Genomic DNA, 20,852 nt, shown 5'->3' with positions numbered 1-20,852 from the left:
AAATAAAAATTGTTAAAATATAAATTATATGTTATGCATATTTTACCACAGTAAAAGTCATCCTTGTACTAATATTCATACAACCCCTCAGTATGGACACGTAAGGCCAAAAGTTAAGACAGAAATGTATCCTAAAATCAAAAAACGACAAGGGCATTATGTTTGCATTTTTGCTACAGTTCTCTCACCATTTGAAACATGTAAGGTTAGAAAGACATTTAAATGTCGGCATCACACAGGAAGCTCACCTCAAATTTATTGTTGACATTTAAAAGTGGTGCTAATTTACATGCAGCTCCTTCTGGCTACTTAATTTGTTATATTCATTATACAACTGAATAAAAACAAACAAAACAAAACAACACCTCATACCTCCTCCCTAAGAACCTGTTTTGATATCTTCCCAAAATACAGCAACTATCTAAATGTCCTCTGACTTTTTACTTTCACTAGATTGAAATCTTTTTCACAACTTGGTTCTCTAAAGAATTCTTGCCCCCCTCCACCACACCACAACATGATGGGCTGACTGAGGTCACAGAGCTACAGGCTGCCAATCCTGGTGAAAAAATTTTTCCTTTCAGTCCTGGATTGATGTGGAAATAATTACATTGGTAAGGAGATCCAAGGTGAGTGGTAATACACAAATGCCAGGTAGGCTCCTGGACAGCTCAAGTGGAGCCAAAACTTCGGAGCAACAATTCTATAAGTATCAGCCACAGCAGCCCATGGCAGGCTGTCACCAGAAAGGGCAGCGTTCATGCTTTCTTGGTTACAGTAACACATCAGGGGGAAATCTTCTAACACTGTCAGTTAAATGACAGGGGTTATGCAAAACCATAGATGTTTCCAAACAGGCAGGGACTGTAGAGGTCAATGAAGAACTCTTGTTTGTGTGGCTAAGCACATTAATCTTCAACCAGAAAACAAAATGACAGTGGGAACGAGCTACCATCAGACATGATTCACGTAGTACACACGATGGATCATCCCCATTGCAAAAGAATATGAATGTTAACTTCAGATATGACAGCATTTAACACACTCCCTTTTAATTTATGGCAGAAATAATATGAACATCTGGGAAAATGTTAGTGCTAAATATCTCGTGAAGTAAGTCATTCTTAGAAAGGGATTTGTGACTTTGAAGTAAAATATAATTAGCAAGATTTTAAAAATTATTCTTATGCACTGAAACTCAGACTAGCAAAGTACCTCCAAAATAAAAATTATCAAATTAAACTAGAAAAGTATTTCCAAAATAAAGATGACCAAAAACTAGCCTGAGAATACTAGTTTTCTGTTGCTATAACATGTTACAAACTTAGTGGCTTAAACATAAATCTATTATCTTACAGTTCTGCAGATTAGAGGTCCAACACAGGCTTCACTGGGCTAAAATCAAGGTGTTGGCAGGGCTGTGTTCCTTCTGGAGGCTATGGGGAAGTTTCTGTTTCCTTTCCAGTCTCAATTCTACAGGCTGTCTGCACTCCCTGGCTTATGGACCCTTCCTCCATCTTCGAAGCCAGCAATGGTACATCTCTCTCTAACTGTTCTTCCATATTTGACATTTCCCTCTGACTCCGACACTCCTCCAATTCCCTCTTTCACTTTTAAGGACCATTCTGATTACACTGGGCCCACCTGGAGAACCCAGAAAAATCTCCCTATTTCAAAATCCATCAGTGGATTAGCATCTCAGTTACACCTGCAACCTTAATTCTCCTTTCCCATTTAACCCATTTAGCCCTTCACAGGCTCTGAGGATTCAGACACAGATATCTTTGGGGAGCATGGGGCATTATTCTGCCTACCATAATGAGATTCCACACATTAAATACACATTAAATGTACCACAGTTTAATATTTTTGTGATAGTTCAATAACTGTCATTTGCTTTAATCTACAGAATTTTTAAAATCTAAATAAAACTATTAAGCTGGCCAGATAAAATAGTAACAAAAAAAGTAAAGAAATATAAAACAAACTGTACAGCATTACAAAGTAGTGGTTATTTCTCTGTATGTCTATGTGTATATATGTATATACAAAACTATACATAGATACATGTATGTATATAAACATACATATGTATATATACACACATACACTTAACCAAATGGTTATCAAAAATTAAAATATAACAAAGATTCCTGGGAAAGTCATGCTTATAAAATAAGGCCATGTTTCTAAAAATCCCCCAAATCAGTCCAAGATAAGATTTTTAATGAAGAACATCAAGGTTAAAGAAATTCTTTCTCTCCAGGTTAGCCATTTTTCCCTACTTGTTTTCTTCTTGCTTTTTGCTGCTGTTGTCCATATTAAACTTCTTTGTGCTCTTAAAGGCTTGCCATCATGTGAAGTGGCCACGCCCCTTATGGACAAAGTCAAGCCACCAACACCCAAATATATCAGTGCAGCTGCTTCAGAGGAAATCACTGAAAAATAAAGGAAAACCATCCATGCATGGCTGTATCCAGTGTACCTGTAATCCTGGAGAAAAGGTCCTAATTCCTTCCATGCTGAAATGCTAGCTTTGGTTTCAGAGAGATACTTTACTTGCAACTGTGACCACTGTCACTGGTGAGCACTGCTGTTCGGCCCCCAGCGGACTTAAAAGACTGGAATGTGGTAGTGGCGGTCGTTCTCAGTCAGCAGGGAGATCTCCGGCCAGTCCCTGAGAGGCTCCTCTGGGTAGCAGACTTCAAAGTCTCTGGAGTTAAACTTGAACAGTCTGAACACTTTTATCTTTACTTCAAGGGAGTATCCAAGTATAAACATATCGATCTGTGGATGAGATGAAAGACAGGTCACAGATACACACTTGCAAATTCCTGCCTCCCAGCACAGTGGGGGGAAGTGTTCCTCTGCGGTTTATGAAATCATCTGCTTGTTGACAGACCTGCCCATAGACCACTGAGTGGGCACAGAGTTCAGAACAAACGCTCATTGTGTGGAAGGAAGGGGAACGAGCATAGGAACAACTCTGTAGACTAGCATGTAAAAATCACAGGAAAAAGCTACTTGAAAAAAAATTAGTGAAAAAATAAAAGAACACTCACGATAAAAACTACATTATTTTCCAATCAGTTATATATCATTTTATATCCATTTGTTTAAAAATGTCAGATAATTTTGTTCACCCTCTGGGAAAGCAAAACAAAAAAGAAACTCTTTTCTAGAGGGATAAAAGCATTTTCTGGCTTTAGAAAGTTTCAATTAATTTCTATTTATCTGCAATAGGTAACCAAATAGCTTTCCCAAAACTATCTCATTTTCCAACTGGACTTTTTCCTGGTGAACGTCTATGTGAGAACCTGTTAGCATCTAGGAAGCAGTGTGAGCAGTCAGAAAGGCCCCCAGAATTGGTGTTCTCTGGCCATAGGTCTGAGGAGACACAAAGCAGCCAGCACAGAGAAATGAATGTATTAGTCTTCTTTTCCTCATATGAGGGGTGATAATATCAATCAACCACCTCTGTGCAGTTGCTTATATCACCACTGAAAAGTCAACCTCAGACACCTCTGTGTTCAAATAGTGCCACAGCATCCTTAATCAAATATCAGCAGTTACTCCTCCCCGGTTACCTGCTCTAGTCCACACGTGTCACCTACAGAATTCAGGTGATTCATCATGAAGCTCAAAGGATCAGAGGATGTCTCCCTGGAAAACAGGAGTCTAAAAAGACTGGGAATGACCTTTTTAGTCTTCATTTGTTCATAAACTTCAGTGACTTGATACAACATGATGAACTTTAAAGCTTCATAAAGTTTATATTCCAGAATGGCATCCGAAAAAAGGGTGTTGCACATACTTCCTCTTTTGTGATAATCTCTAATTCCATTAAATTCAGTCCACTAAAAACATAGATGTAAAAGTGAAATTCAGAAGGATAAAGGTGAAGACATACACCATTCCAAAACTTTTAACGTATTTATAAAATAAACCAAAGATTAACAGAAAAAAGTGGAACTTTAACTCTTCACTTTATATCTTTTGGCACTATTTGATCTTTTTTAACCATAAAAGTATACTGCAATAGACTGAACATGTCTCCCCCAACTTCCTATGTTGAAACCCTAATCCCAAGGTGATGGTATTAGAGGGTGTGTATTTGGGAGGTGATTGGGTCCCGACGGTGGAGCCCTCATGAATGGACTTGGTACTCTTATAAGAAGAGGCCAGAGAGCTAGCTAGTTCTCCTTCCACTATGTGAAGACACACCAAGAAGACAGCTGTCTATAAAACAGGAAGAGGGCCCTTACCAAAAACCCCACCGTGCTGGCACCCTGATCTCTGACTTCCAATCTCCAGAACTGTGAAAAATCAATGTTTATGGTTTAAGCCACCCAATTTATGGTATTTTGTTATAGAAGCCTAAGCTGACTACAAAACGTTTACAATAAGAAATTGGTTTAGATAAAATATTTTTTTCAAAAAGTATCACCTACTAGGTAAAAATACAAAGCAAGTCAGTTTTCCAAAACTGCTTAGGACGGATGGGTTATACAAAGGATATTCCAGAGAATAGTGCTAGCGTGCTTTAACATTCACTGTGTATTCTGTGCAGTTTAAAACACTCTGTGTATTAAGTCATTGAATCCTCAAAATAATGGTACAGAAATCCTCAAAATAATGGACACACACTACTGATGTTTCTCTTTAATACATAAGAAAACTATGGACCAGAAAGGTTATTTCCCAATGTAACCCAGCTAGCGGTAGGCTCAGGATTCATTTCGATCATCCAAAATCTGTGTCATTATTGAAAGACAGGAAGAAGTCTTAGTCAAATTATTACGTCTGTGCCATTACCAAGTTATGAATGGAGTGCATTCCAGAAGAGCATTTCTGAGCACCTTGCCTGGAACTTACACCACATTTTTCTAGGGAAACAAGGGTACATGATTGGTAAGGTTTGCAGGCCGGCCCATAGAAGCCCCCGACCCTATAGGGCCTAATTATCATGTAGAACAGTGTTGTTCTCATTCACTTCTTAGAAGGAAGAATAAGGAGGGAAATCATCAGTTACTAGAAGCATTTCTGCTTGCACTTCTTACTTTCCTAACATAAAACAATGTCCCTGACATCAGAAAAAACTGGCTCTACCTGGGATATGTGCTTTTATTCCTAGTCTTTTTGTTTATTTCCCCCGCAAACACTCACCTGTGTTTTCAGTAATTCCACACATTTTCGTAATTTTCCGAACACATTCGAACCTGTATACTTCTCAGGACCAAAACTGTATTGCTGAATCCAATTACAACCTTGTGAAAACAGCAGTTTTTCAGGAAGCTTGAAAAGGAAGTAGATGCCAACTATGATTAGCATATGAACGTTTATTACACACAATTTGGTGTATAGCACAGCACACGACCTTATCTTTTTTTTTTTTTTTTTCTGAGATGGAATCTCACTCTGTTGCCCAGGTTGAAGTGCAGTGGCGTGATCTTGGCTCACTGCAACCTCCACCTCCCAGGTTCAAGCAATTCTCCTGCCTCAGCCTCCTGAGTAGCTAGGACTATAGGCATGAGCCACCACGCCCAGCTAATTTTTTGCATTTTTAGTAGAGACGGGGTTGCACCATGTTGATCAGGCTGGTCTCGAACTCCTGACCTCAAGCTATCTGCCCGCCTTGGCCTCCCAAAGTGCTGGGATTACAGGTGTGAGCCACAGCACCTGGCCTAATCTTATCTCATTTAGCAATCTTTATTTTAAAAGACTATAGCAAAGGTAAGTATATTGCCTTCTTTTAGATTTGTGCCTTAGGTTATTTTTACATCATATTCTTACAATTTCACAAGTGACGAAAACATAGAATTGTGTCCATAGAAACAATCTTTTTTGATGAAATATTTACCAAACTGACTATATGTAGCCCTTTAGAAATTATTTTTAATCAAATGATATTAGGGCAGTATATTACATCAGGGAACAGGTGGATTTTAGAATGATGCACTCTGTGGTTCAAACCTGGCTGTCACTCACCAGCTGAGAGATTACTTAACCAGCATGCATTATTTAACTTTGTAGCCTCATCCTCCACTGCAACATACCAATAATACTGTGCATTTTATAGGACTCTTGTTAGGATTAAATAAGATTATGGTGAATGTAAGAATCTAATCCATCATAGGTATCCAATACATTTTTCCACCCTACTCAGTTTGTTGAGCCTGGGAATCTCCGTTGTTGTTGGTTTGTTTTGTTTTCTTTTTTAAAGACAAGGTCTCACTTAATATGGTTTGACTGTGTCCCCACCCAAATCTCATCTTGAATTCCCATGTGTTATGGGAGGGACCTGGTGGGAGGTAATTGAATCATGGGGGCAAGTCTTTCTCCTGTGCTGGTCTCATGATAGTAAGTCTCACAAGATCTGATGGTTTTAAAAAGAGGAGTTCCCATGCACAAGCTCTCTCTTTTTGCCTGCCACCATCCACATAAAATGTGACTTGCTCCTTTGACTTCCGCCATGATTGTGAGGCTTCCCCAGACACATGGAACTGTCCCTAAGTCCAATTAAACCTCTTTCTTTTGTAAATTGTTCAGTCTCAGGTATGTCTTTATCAGCTGCGTGAAAACAGACTAATACATTAAACTGATACCAGGACTGGGGTGCTGCTGAAAAGATACCAGAAAATGTGAAAGTAACTTTGGAATTGGATAACAAGCAGAGGTTGGAACAACTTGGAGTGCTCAGAAGAGGACAGGAAAATGTGGAAAAGTCTGGAACTCCCTGGAGACTTGCTGAATGGCTTTGACCAAAATGCTGATAATAATATGGATAATGAAATCCAGACTGAGGTAATCGCAGGTGGAGATGAGGAACTTGGAAACTGGAGCAAAGATGCCTCTTGTTATGTTTTAGTGAAGGGACTGGTGGCATTTTGCCCCTGCCCCAGAGATTTATGGAACTCTGAACTTGAGAGAGATGATTTAGAGTATCTGGTGGAAGAAATTTCTAAGCAGCAAAGCATTCAGGAGTGACTTGGATGCTGTTAAAGGCATTCAGTTTTGAAAGAGAAACAGAGCATAAAAGTTCAGAAAATTTGCAGCCTGACAATGTGATAGGAAAGAAAATCTCATTTTCTGAGGAGAAATTCAAGCTGTCTGCAGATATCTGCATAAGTAATGAGGAGCCAAATGTTAATCACCAAGACAACGAGTAAAATGTCTCCAGAACATGTCAGAAACCTTTACGGCAACCACCGCCCCGCTGCCATTACAGGCCCAGAGACCTAGGAGGAAAAAACAGTTCCATGGGCCAGGCCCAGGGTCCCTCTGCCGTGTACAGTCTGGGGACTTGGTACCCTGCATCCCAGCCACTCCAGCCATGACTAAAAGGGGCCAAGCAAGGTATAGGCAGGGCCATGCCTTCAGAGGGTGCAAGCCCCAAGCCTTGGCAACTTCCACATGGTGTTGGGTCTGTGGGTACACACAAGTCAAGAATTGAGGGTTGGGGACCTCCACCCAGGTTTCAGAGGAGGTATAGAAATGCCTTGATGTCCAGGCAGAAGTTTGCTGCAGGGGCAGGGCACTCACAGAGAACCTCTGCTAGGGCAGTGTGAAAGGGAAATGTGGGGTGGGAGCCCCCACACAGAGTCCCCACTGGGGTGCTGCCTAGTGGAACTGTGAGAAGAGGACCACTGCCCCCCAGACCCTGGAATGGAAGATCCACCAAAACCTTGCAGCGTGCACCTGGAAAAGCCACAGGCACTCAACACCAGCCCGTGAAAGCAGCCAGGAGGGAGGATGTACCCTGCAAAGCCACAAGGACGGAGCTGCCCAAGACCATGGGAACCCACCTCTTGCATTGGTGTGACCTGGATATGAGACATGGAATCAAAGGAGGCCATTTTGGAGCTTTAAAATTTGACTGCCCTGCTGGATTTTGGACTTGCATAGCCTGTAGTCCCTTTGTTTTGGCCAATTTCTCCCATTTGGAATGGCTGTATTTACCTAGTATCCCCACTGTATCTAGAAAGTAACTAAACTGCTTTTGATTACAGGCTCATAGGTGGAAGGGACTTGCCTTGTTTTGGATGAGACTTTGGACTGTGAACTTTTGAGTTAATGCTGAAATGAGTTAAGACTTTGGGGACTGCTGGGAAGGCATGACTGGTTTTGAAACGTGAAGACGTGAGATTTGGGAGGGGCCAGAGGTGGAATAGTATGGTTTGGCTGTGTCCCCACCCAAATCTCATCTTGATTGTCTTTATCAGCAGCATGAAAACAGACTAATACACACTCTATCACCCAGGCTGGAGTACAGTGGTGCAATCATAGCTCAGTATAACCTCAAACTCCTAAGGTCAAGCAATCCTCCCATCACAGTCTCCCAAGTAACATGACCATAGGCATGTACCACCATGTCATGCTAGACTTTTTAATTTTTTGACTATATAGAGTCTCGCTCTGTTGTCCACGCTGGTCTTAAACTACTGGGCTCCAGAGATACTCCCAACTTGGCCTCCCAAAGTGCTGGGATTACAGGCATAAGTCACAGCACCTGGCGTCTGTTGTATTTTTATATTTTTATCCTCAGCAATTAGCAACCGGGCTACCACATTGCATATATTTGACAAGCATTTGCTAGATGAAATGGAACTAACAGAAACAAGTTTAAATAAAAGATATTAAGAAAACTGAACACACTTACACACACACACACTTCATATTTCTTTGCTCCTCTATCCTTAAATGTAGTTCCTATATTAGACATACTGCATTTAAAATAAAAACTCAGGTTACTTATCAAGAAAGTACTGCTTTACATTGTTAAGAAAATCAGAAAATAAGCCACAGACTGAAGAAAATATCTATAAATCGTATATCCAATAAAGCACTGTATTCAGAATATATAAAGAACTCTCAAGACTCAATAATAAAAAAAATTAAAAATGGGCAAAAGATTTGAATAGACATTTCTCCAAGAAGATAATAAGGATGACAAACAAGCACATGAAAAATGCTCAACATCATTACTCATTGGGGAAGACACACCAAAAGCACAATGATACCAATTCACACCTATTAGAATGGCTAAAAAACAAAAACTTGACATCAAGTGCTGGTGAGAATGTGGAACAACTGAAACATTGCTTATACATTGTTGGTGGGAATGCAAAATGGCTGGGCCACTTTGGAAAGCAGCTTGGCAGTTTCTTATGAAGTTAAACATGCAACCCGCATACAAGCCGGTGGTCTCACTCCTAGGTATTTACTCCCTCAATATGAAACCTATTTTTCATACAAAATCCTGTATGAGACTATTTATAACTGCTTTATTTATAGTTGCCCCAAACTGAAAACAATCCAGATGTCCTTCAACTGGTGAATGGATAAACTATAGTACATTCATGTAAAGGAATACCACTCAACAATAAAAAAGGATGAACTACAAATTCACGGACACATTCATGGATGAATTGGAAATGCATTATGCTAAGTGAAAGAAACCAGATTCAAAAAGCTACATACTGAATGATTCCATTTATATGACGTTCTGGAAAAGGCAAAACTATAGGGACAGAAAATAGATCAGTGGTTTCCAGGGGCTCGGGCAGGAGGAGGATGGACTACCAAAGTATACAAGAGAATCTTTGGGGTGGTCACAAACTATGCATTTATTAAAACTAACATTAACTGTAGAGTAAAAAAGTGAATTTTGCTTGATCACCTGACTTAAAAAAGAATAGATGCCCCTTAAGAAAAGATGGCGGCATTAAAAACAAATGCAGAGAATGACTATCTTCTGAGATGGTTTATTTGCAACTGACATGAGAGACAGAGGACTGGATTAAATGGCCTCTTAAAATTCCTCTGGCCAGACATGATGGCTCACACCTATAATCCCAGCACTCTGGGAGGTGGAAGTGGGCAGATCACTTGAGCCCAGAAGTTCAAGACCAACCTGGGCAACATGACAGAACCTCGTCTCTACAAAAAAATACAAAAATTAGATAGGCAAGGTGGCATGCACCTGTGGTCCCAGCTACTTAGGAGGCTGAGATGGGAGAATCACTTGAGCCAAGGAGGTCAAGGCTGCAATGAGCCATGATTACCCCACTGCACTCAAGCCTGAGTGACAGTGAGACCTTGTCTCAAAAAAAAAAAAAATCCTTTCAATCTCATGGTCGTCCGCATACAAAGCCCCCAAAGACTAGGAACCCCTGAGTTGCAGTTATTGTCAATATGACATTTCCCACATTTCCAGCGGGAAGACATACCTTAACAATGTCCTTTTCTTTCATCCATGATGGAAAAGAGATGCCCTGGCTGAATATCTGAAATAACACTGATCTGAGAGCATCATAGTTATCTCTCTTTACTTGTCGAACACATTTAATATGATGCCGCCAAAATAGCTCCTCATAAGCCTAATAGCATAAAAAGAGAAAGTTGTTTATTAATTCCACCAGACAAGAAAATAAAGAAAGTGAATTCACTGTATTTTCAGTGAGGTGTTCCTCCCAACTAAAGCGGACAACAGAAACAATGATAAATTATGAATATGACTGCATGGACTTTTAAAGTGACTCTCATTTGTACAGGTGTTATTTTAGATGATAAATCCTGGAAGCAGAGCTGGGGAAGGTCACCTTGGGCAGATAATGGATGCGACCTAAGCACAGTGAAAAACTCTGTATACTTTTAGGACCACGCTAGATATTTATATGTACTCCCTCCACCCTTTTTTGCTTTTGCTAGTGGCAAGATTGGGCAGCACTGCTGGGGATATTTATGAAGATTGGTCCAATGAAAATTCTAAAAATCCTCAAAATATTTTACATCAGCGTGCCTGATCTTTTCAAAGACAGTCTCCACTGCACATGCGGATGTTTAATAGGCCTGGCCAGGAGGGCGCTGAAAAGGCACAAGGCCTGAGTTTCCTGGAATTACAGACCTCATCGACCTGTCCTTGAGGGCACGAGCTCCAGGTAAAAGCCCAAAGCCAAGGTCTAGCAGCCATTTGGCTTTTGAGTTAGAGCCACAGTTGTTACTTGATTCACATTTTGGTATTGATGGATCTCTGGATTTAGTAAAGCAGAAGGGAATGTTTGTTTCCTGATTTTGGCAGACAAATTCTGTTTCTCCCATACCCTCTAAAAACAGACACACCTTCCTCATCAGTTTGGTACGGGGTGTCTCTCCTTTCCATTCTCTTGCACAATAACTGAGTAAATCAACCTCTGCCTCCACACTGAGGTTCCCTGGACCAAATAAAAAATAAAAAGCTGTTAATTTTCCCTTTCTTCTCCCTTCTCGAACCCTCTCTGCACCTTAAAAATAAAGAAATATATGAATGAAAATAATTACTTTTGAATTTTCTCTGCAGATATCCAATCCACCTGAAAGATAAAGAGAACAATAACATCAGAATTCTGCTTTGAATAGTAAGGATATATTTGAAATTTAAGGATGATACAGTGACCTACCATTTCAGCTTGTGCCCTGAATATAAATGTAGCCTCCTGAAGTAGCAGACGGCAGCCATCAGAAATGAAACTGCCAACATCACAAAGCCTTTTGCCATTCTCCAGACAGTGTCTAAGGCTTGGCTTGTAGCTAGCGTCCAGGAGTGAACTTGGTCACTTCCTATGAAAATTACAAAAAAAAAAAAAAAAAAAAGGCACATCACAATTACACAAGTTTGCTTTAAGAGAAAAAAATGCAGAGAGAGATTGCATAATTTTACCTGCAAAGTATCTATCACTGATTTAGGTAAATATTTTTTAAAGTATTTAAAAATTGAATCCAAAAATTAAAGAAATGCCTGGTTCTCCCATAATCAGCATCATATATAAAAACATCTTTGTTCCACAAAACTAAGAAGAATAAACATAAAGAGTATGATGGGCTTCAGAATCTCTCAGACTCAAAACCTGCCTCTACTACTTTATTTAGATGTGCGACTATGGCAACATAACTCCTCTTTTGAATTTTCTTGGCTGTACAATGAGTGTGAAAACACTGACTCTGCTAGAGAAAGGTGAAACAAAATTTTTAAGCACTAGCACAATGGCTGCCACACACTTGGTTCTTGCTGAATGTCTGAACTGAATCTCATGCACAATTACAGACCCAAGTACACTGAAGGCGGTCAAACCACGTGACGTCTAGAGATGCCTCCAGAGACACCTCTGTATTAGTCCATTCTCATGCTGCTAATAAAGATGTACCTGAGACTGGGTAATTTATAAAGGAAAGAAGTTTAATTGACTCACAGTTCAGCATGGCTGAGGAGGTCTCAGGAAACTTACAATCATGGTGGAAGGGGAAGCAAACACATCCTTCTTCACATGGCAGCAGGAAGAAGTGCCAAGCAAAAAGCGGGGAAAGCCCCTTACAAAACCCATCAGATCTCGTGAGAACTCACTATCATGAGAACAGCATGAGGGTAACCACTCCCATGATTCAATTACCTCCCACTGGGTCCCTCCCATGACACTTAGGGATTATAGGAACTATAATTCAAGATGAGATTTGGGGAGAAACAGAGCCAAACCCTATCAGCCTCCAATATCCACTTCTGCCCGTTTATATGTTTGAACCATTACAGGCCATAACATATGGCATTACTTAAGCAGCACAGAGCAAGTAACTCAGACAGCAGGCACATAGATATCATTTCCAGAAAGTAGACCACTTAAAAGGAGTCATGAGATCCCTTTGTGATGCTGCATAAGATACACACCGTCATTCCTGATTTGACAAGAGAGAAAACAGGCCTAGAGAGTTCAAACAGTGCACCTGTAATATTTTGCTATGTTCAGTAGATTCCTAATTATACTATGTTTGAGCACATAAAATGCTGAAGTACAAATGAGAAAGAGGACTTTGAATAATGACCAAACCTCTGGGGTTCACTGCAAAATAATTTCCTCCACAGTACATAATTTAGTAAAATTCCAGTGCTTAACTATATTAAAAGACTCATCAATGTAGAATCTAAAATTTTGGCATATTTTATCATCTGTATATTTGATGTGATATTTACACTTATAAAGAAATAATCTGCCAGCAAATAAAGAAAAAAACACTAGCATAGCAAATTTTTTTTTTTTTTTTTTTTTTGAAATGTAGTTTCACTCTTCTTGCCCAGGCTAGAGTGCAGTGGTGCGATCTCAGCTCACCATAACCTCTGCCTCCCGGGTTCAAGTGACTCTCCTGTCAGCCTCCTGGGTAGCTGGGATTACAGGCATATGCCACCATGCCCAGCTAATTTTGTATTTTTAGTAGAGACAGAGTTTCTCCATGTTGGTCAGGCTGGTCTCCAGCTCCTGACTGCAGGCGATCCGCCCACCTCAGCCTCCCAAAGTGTTGGGATTACAGGCGTGACCAACCGCGCCCGGCCAACACTAGCAGAGATGGAGTCTTGCTCTGTTGCCCAGGCTGGAGTGTAGTGGCGCGATCTCAGCTCACTGCAAGCTCCGCCTCCCAGGTTCATGCCATTCTCCTGCCTCAGCCTCCCGAGTAGCTGGGACTACAGGCGCCCGCCACCACACCCGGCTAATTTTTTTTGTATTTTCAGTAGAGACAGGGTTTCACTGTTAGCCAGGATGGTCTCAATCTCCTGACCTCGTGATCCACCTGCCTCAGCCTTCCAAAGTACTGGAATTACAGGCATGAGCCACCACACCCGGCCAACACTAGCAAATTTTAAAGATACATTTACAATTACTTAAAAGGATATTTTCAAAAACAAGTGCTTATCTTTTCCGAACAGTTAATTAGCTATTCAAATCATTATATATTTATTCCCACCTAGACATTTAGTAAAACTTTTTGTGAAAGCTTAAAAATGTAATGCTATATTGCCTTTACATCTATAATTTAGATTTTTATTAATTCAGCTTGATTTTTCAACTTTAAAAATTCTGACACATGCAAATATTTTTAGCGAAGCTTTAAATTCATGGAAGAACTAGAATTTTACCCACGTGATACATACTTTCTTTTATTGTAGGTACAAACGTTTTTTAGAAAAATGGACTATAACATGATTTTAGTTTTTTTCTCATTATAAAAGGTGGACATCGGCCGGGCGCGGTGGCTCAAGCCTGTAATCCCAGCACTTTGGGAGGCCGAGACGGGCGGATCACGAGGTCAGGAGATCGAGACCATCCTGGCTAACACAATGAAACCCCGTCTCTACTAAAAATACAAAAAAAAATTAGCCGGGCGAGGTGGCGGGCGCCTATAGTCCCAGCTACTCGGGAGGCTGAGGCAGGAGAATGGCGTAAACCCGGGAGGCGGAGCTTGCAGTGAGCCGAGATAGCACCACTGCACTCCAGCCTGGGCGACAGAGCGAGACTCCGTCTCAAAAAAAAAAAAAAAAAAAAAAAATTAAAGGTGGACATCTTTTCATATCAGTACACATAAATCCACATTATTCTTTTTAATGATGAATAATATTTCAGTATAAACTGTCCTACATATAAGCATTGCTTTTTTTTGAGACAGGGTCTTGTGCTGTTGCCCAGGATGGAGCATGGAGAACAGTGGCATGATCACAGCTCACTGCAACCTCAAACTCTTAGATTCAAGCCATCCTTCCGCCTCAGCCTAACACTGCCTTATTGATAAAACACTTGGATCATTCCCCATTTCTCACTTTTACAAACAATGCTGCGGCAAATATGCTTTTCTAACAGTCCTTGTGGTAGCTTTTTTAAAAGGATAATTTCAAGAAAATAAAATTCCAGGTCACAGGGTGTGCACATTTTCAATTTTGATACATACTGCCACAGACTCTCATCACATATATGAGAGCACGTATTTTCCTAAACCCCAGTACTGGTGTGATTTCTCACTTTAGCCTCCATTTATAAGGAAAGTTCTCCTGAACATAATGGCTGTTCACATCTCTTCTTCTCTGAAGGCCTTCTGAAAGCATCTGCCTATTTTCCACAGGGTGGTGCTCACTTGTGGGTGGACGTGAAGGGCTTGCAGTCACTGAAGTGGGGATGGCTGCTGCCCGCTCCAGGGACACATGCTCTCATCTGTCACAGGCTCCATCTAACCTGCTGCAGTTACAACCCAGGAACCTACTACTTGGCAGTTACCAACCAGCCCCTGCGGAATCTGAGGTGAGATCCTGAAGCTGGGCCATCTCTCCTGAGCACAGGGCCTCTCCTGCAGCTGCCAGCCCTCCATGAGGACCCGCTACAGACCAAGACTCTCCCCACTCACACATACTCTTCCTAGCACATGCCCTTATCCTCAAATCTCAATCCCACCTACAATCCAAGAGATTGTGATATGATCAACCTGTCAGAAAAAAAAACCTAGAACACACACCTGCACTCCTGGTCTCCCTCTACCCAATGTGTCCAATTGTTTTGTCAAGTAACTCCAGCCAAGAAGGGCCACGGAGCCTATTCATGGAGGTGCTGGTGTGGGTACCAGAGAACCATCTGGAGGTGGATGGGAGGGTACTCTGCAAGACTTGTAAGTCACATGGAAGCAGGCCATGGCCATAGAGACATGTATAGGATCCATACGAGCTGTTCACTGATAACATTAGAAGTGGGGCTTCTGCATCAAAGGATAAGAAATACAGTGTTTTACTAGGAAAGAGTAGGACTTCACCAACAGCTACAATAGCTACAATTTAAGCTTTTATTATGTGCCAGCCCCTATGTTAAGTGTTTTACAGGAATTCATTCATTTACTCCTGTGACCATGCCAAGGAGCAGGCAGTAAGAAGGCTCTAGAGTCTAATAACATGGTCCCCATGCTGGCCCTGCACAGGGCAAGTGATTTCCCCTCCCTAAGCCTCAGTTCTGAATCTAGGAATGAAGACAGCACATAGCAGAGCCTGGTGTACAGTGAGTGCTCAGTGCATAGTCACTCTTACTATCATCACCGCATCACAACACAGGAGGCACAGCAGGATCCAGCTCTCAGGGCCGCTGTGAGACTGAAAGGAAATGTTGGGAAAGCACTTTGCACAGTACCTGACACACATCATAAGTACCCAATAAACACGGATTCTTGTTTTTATTGTTATTACTCTAGTAACCCTAATTTTGCAGAGAAAACTTTGAGGGGGAAAAGAGTAAATAATTGCCCAATGGGACTCAGCCAGTAAGTAGAAGAGCCAGAATTCAAAAACAAGAGCAATGTGATATGCTATGGTATGAATGTGTCTTCAATGAGTCCCACATGTTGGTTTTATGTGTTGGAAACTTAATCACAAAATTCATATGATGATTGGAGGTGGGGCCTTTGGGAAGTAATTAGGATTAGATAAGGCCATCAGCATGGGGCCCCCATGACAGAACTGGTGGCTGACCTGCGTGCTAATATCCTCTCATCATATTACAATGCAGCCCTCCACCGTATTACAATGCAGGAAGAAGGCCCTCACCAAATCTGGTGCCTGCCAAGCTCTTGGACTCCCCAGTCTGCAGAACTGCAGGAAATAAACTTGTTTCCTTAGAAATCACCCAGTCTGTGGTATTCTGTTACAACAACAGAAAATGAACAAAGACATGATGCCAGAAGTTGCCTCCTTTACCACTTGGCTGTCCTGCCTCTGAATTAGGGATCCGAGGAAATCTTCAAATTAATATTGCTATAGCAAGTAAATTAAGACTCTCGAAAATGAAAATTTTTAAAAATTTCTCCTTCCTAGGCTAATAACTGAATTACAACTAAAAAATGATACAGAGGAAAACACCGTAATGAGACATCTTGCAAAATAGTGTCATAATGACAGTTCTGATGACCTCCAGCATCAAATCTCATTTCCCCAAATACAACTGAGATAAAACTGTGGACATGAGAAGGCTCACAGGGGTCCCCCTTCCACCAGCCTGCCAAAGAGAATTCTGCAGTCCGTGGCCCAGCTTTCTCGCCTCTGCCCCGGAGAGGGATGCCTGTGGAAGGCTTGGTGATTGGGACTCAGAGAAACAGGAAGGCAGAAAAAGTTTCACCTCCACGAATTCAGTCATTCTACATTTGAAAAAAAAGAACAAAAAGGAGTGTGTTGGGAGGGAGAAAGTTTTGGCAAAAAGAATCTCCAGAAAGTCCACAAGGGGACTTCTAGGACAGTAGGAGCCTCAGGTCCACAGTGAAGTTTCACAAGTCCACAAGGAAGTTGCAAGGGGAAGTGGAAAAGGGCAGTGTTGCCAGAAATTATGGATTTGATCCTCTTTAATGCCTTTGAAGAGACACAAAAACATGAAATTTCTTTTCAATGTTTTTGAACTGAACCACTTGGGCGATGGCTGAAATGAGACCATATATACAGCACAATGCATATCTGTTACATTGCAAAGTGTATTACGTCTCCCTAGCCATCAGCATTAATGTCTCATACATCTCCCTAGTCATCAGCATTAATGCATGCTGGGACCCCGACCCACACAAGCAGAATGCTTCAGCAGTGAACATGTCCTAGAGGAATTACCCCAGGACCTCCTGAAATCAACAACGCGAATATCAGAAACTAAAATCTGATCTGTAATTACTCAGACTATATGTGGCAGATGAGACTATTGGTCAAAACCACACACACACACACACACACACACACACACACACACACACACACAAAGCACCGTTTTTGGTGGTAAAATTCTACTTAGGGTTTTTTTTTTTTTTCCCATTCTCTACAATATACCAAAGCTGAAGTTATTCAAACATTAAAACAGGAAACCAAATACACACACACACACACCTCAAAACCCTGAAAACAAAACTAAAAGACACTGAAAAGCCGGAAACCGAGTGATCGTGCAAACAGCAGTTCTACCCCAGGAGCCTGAGGCTCCTACTGTCCTGGACATCACAGTCTCTCTATCTCATGGAAACTCAGCAGCGTCTGGTTTGCCTCAAACTTCCAGAATCTGTACTATCTCTACTTCCTCATGGGCCAGCTGCATAGTCCTCAACCTCGTCTACTTCCTCTCCTGATCTTATTCATGGTATATACAATATCAGTACCTCCACGCTTTCTCTCTACACACAGACTCTGTCACCTGCATCAAGCCCACTGACTTTCTCCTGAAGCAGAGGTGGTCTTTCAAGGGCTACTGAGCAGGCCAGGGAGCGGGGACATCAACTCTGAGCTAGGAGGACATAAAGGCAATTGAATTTAGATGTCTGAGGTAGCAGAGGAAGTAAAGAAATATACATACAGTGAAATCACCTGGCTAAAATAACTTAAGGTAGAAGTACTACATTTAATAAACACAACAGGTATTTCCATCTGCTTCAATGTCCTATTATGGTTAGTTAGCAGACGATGGAAGAGAGAGTGGTAAAGAGAGGCTGATGGAATAGGAAGGAACTCAAGGGAGGGGTGAGAAAGGACCCTCTCTGTGGCAAGAGAGGTAGGAAGATGGGGGTGGGTGAGCACGCAGAGGACACAGACACTTCTGAGGTGCAGGGGAAACTTCACACTTTTCTGAGCTGTGCCATGGAACCCTGCTCCCTTTGAAAAGGTGAGTATGGCTTTTGGGTCATTTGTAATCAAGGGCAGGAAGTGCTGCACAGAAGAATAAACTAAAGCCAATGGAACAGGCAGACAGGGACGGGCTGGGAAGGCCTGCCCCCTCTCTTCCCCAGACCCCTCACCAATTCCTCACACTTCTTAACCCCCTGGGCTGGATGCCAGGCAGCGAGGCAGTGAAAGGCAAGACACACTCCCTGCCCACAGAGAGCCCCTGGCCTGGGGACACAGTGTCCTCCTGTCAGCTGGTCGGGTGAGCACCTCCATTCCCCAGGAGGTCACCTCTCTCAGAGGCTTTTAGTTTATCCTTAGGCCTCAGTGTGACTGCAGGGAAAGGCTGGGAGCCTTCAGTGTGGGAACTGATTGTCTAATTCTGAGAAACTCAGCTTAAGAATAAAGCAAAATATTGTACATTAGTCTAAACAAATAAATTAAGCACTACACAAACAGATGGAAAAACACACAGAACAAATCCTGTTAGGCCATCAAGCTTTCTAAATAATTTGGAGCACATGGAGATTCAAGAGATTTCTAGAAGTTAGCACAGCAGTGTGAAAGAGTGAGTTTAAACTGTCTTGGTTCTTGCAAAATCATAGATTAGTTGGTTGTTTTTATACCAGTTATGGGGGAAATATTAAGAAAAAAACACCCTCTTAATAAATTCTTGAAATACTAAACTCAAAGGACCTTCTGAACTTTTGTATTTCAGGCATTAATTCTGCTCAGTAAGAAATGACAGTCTTCCACTTAGTAGAATACAATAGCCAACAACTACAAGATCAATATCACTGAGAAAGAGAACCACCAAGTGGGAGGATTTTATCTTGAAAGTCATGACCACTAAGACATTCAACTGTAGGCTGTCATGCAACCCACTTATGCTGTCAGCACCATCCCCCCAGGATGGGGCACACTGCCCCCAAGGCTCCCTCTAAACTGAAAGTATCAATAAATACGACAGGAAGCTGCTCCTGGCCAAACACTGAGAGGATCGTGTGTGTGTGTTTTTTAAATAATAACATAGCTCAGAGTCATTTTTCTTTTTAACTGCGCACATCTTCTAGAGGTGTTGAATGCAACCCATCATTTTACAGGTAAGTTTCATTTTCTAATCATCTCATTTTAAAAATCCACCCAACTATAAAACCACAAAAGCTATAGATGGGATAGGCTACTACTGAAGAGGAAGTTGTAATTCCTTCCCCGTGGAGTCACAGAACTCCAGCACTGCCACTGCTTTATCCAACCACACAGGCCTCCCCAGCCTGGGAGAGACAGCTCATTTGGCAAAAATGAGCAAAGGACTCTTGTCTTCATTCTGTCATTTTCTAGCTACAGGACTAATCACTTAGCCTTGATGACCCCAAGAAGGTACCCCAATGGCTGAAAAGTGATAGCACAGGGTTAGAACAAAATTAAACAAAAAAGCACTATCTGAATATAAACCATTTGGCTACCATCTCCCACCATCTGTCATCCTCTGCTTACATACCTCTCAGCTGGGAACTCGCTCCACCCTGTGGGCTCCATTTCCTTTTTTCCTTTTTTAGAATGTTTCTCTCTTTATTGATCAACTGTGAGCATTATTCTACGAACATAGATTAAGCTCCTCCCGCAGGCCAGGCACAGTGCCAAGAGCTGATGCTACAATTATAAATGCAACAGACTGGATCCTCCTGGCAGGGACTGACAGACGGACTCCTAGTGGGAACAGAGCACCACTGAGGCAACACTCCAGAGGAAAGGAACGCAGCTCCACAAGCACTGTAACAAGGGAATCTGACCTAAACCAGGTTGGAGAATGCTTCCCTAGGACACGAGGCTGAGCTGAGATCCAAGGTTGGACAGGAACTTGCAAGGCAAGGAAAGTGAGGGGATGCTGGAGAAGCCTGAAGGTCCCGTTCAAGAGGCTGATGTTAACTGAAGAGCAAGGGAAGGCTGTGAGAGTTTTAAGCAAGAGACTGAGGTGTTCAGATCTGTAACCACCCTGATCTATCGCTTGGGGTTATGAAGAACAAGTCTGATTCCTCTTGCATATGACGACCTTTTACATCTTTCATGGGACTGCAGAATGCTTTGGGCTGAAGGCAGAATTCTACTTGTTCTTTTAGGCTTCCCAGAGTGCTCCCTCAGCAATATGTCCACACTGCAGGCCAACTCAGTGTATTCACGACTGTTTCCCACTAGCCTGCAAACACCTCTAAGGCAAATGCTGAATCTTAATTCACTGTGGATCTGGTAATCTGATGAGCTGTCACAGGAATGCTTCATTTTTTGAGGTGAAGAAACTGAAGCCCAGAGAAAACAAGTAGAAGTCTGAACTTGAACCCCCACGTTCTGATGTAGAGTTGTGCCCTCTGAACTAACCACTGTACATTACTGCCTTCCC

The 20,852-nt window shown here is 41.7% G+C and overlaps 1 protein-coding gene across 3 annotated transcripts in view; it reads right to left on the bottom strand.

Moving 5' to 3' along the window:
* Window positions 1-238: 238 nt before the first annotated feature.
* OTULINL (OTU deubiquitinase with linear linkage specificity like) overlaps window positions 239-20,852 on the bottom strand; it is a 31,200-nt gene continuing 10,586 nt past the window's right edge. Inside the window, exons 2-8 of one of the 3 annotated variants that reach the window (XM_005556602.5) lie at window positions 11,439-11,598; window positions 11,320-11,351; window positions 11,122-11,213; window positions 10,230-10,379; window positions 5,167-5,295; window positions 3,588-3,857; window positions 239-2,787 (exon numbers count right to left, since the gene is read on the bottom strand). In XM_005556602.5, coding sequence (XP_005556659.2) covers window positions 2,614-2,787; window positions 3,588-3,857; window positions 5,167-5,295; window positions 10,230-10,379; window positions 11,122-11,213; window positions 11,320-11,351; window positions 11,439-11,598 — 1,007 coding nt within the window. In that variant the 3' untranslated portion in view covers window positions 239-2,613. Of the gene's footprint in view, window positions 2,788-3,587; window positions 3,858-5,166; window positions 5,296-8,659; window positions 8,818-10,229; window positions 10,380-11,121; window positions 11,214-11,319; window positions 11,352-11,438; window positions 11,599-20,852 lie in introns of those variants that run through there. The other 2 variants (XM_045393551.3, XM_073993156.1) reach the window with 2 other exon arrangements.

Source organism: Macaca fascicularis, chromosome 6, assembly GCF_037993035.2.
Source record: "Macaca fascicularis isolate 582-1 chromosome 6, T2T-MFA8v1.1".
Classification (NCBI taxonomy): Eukaryota; Metazoa; Chordata; class Mammalia; order Primates; family Cercopithecidae; genus Macaca; species Macaca fascicularis.
This window is presented reverse-complemented; position numbering and strand designations above follow the sequence as displayed.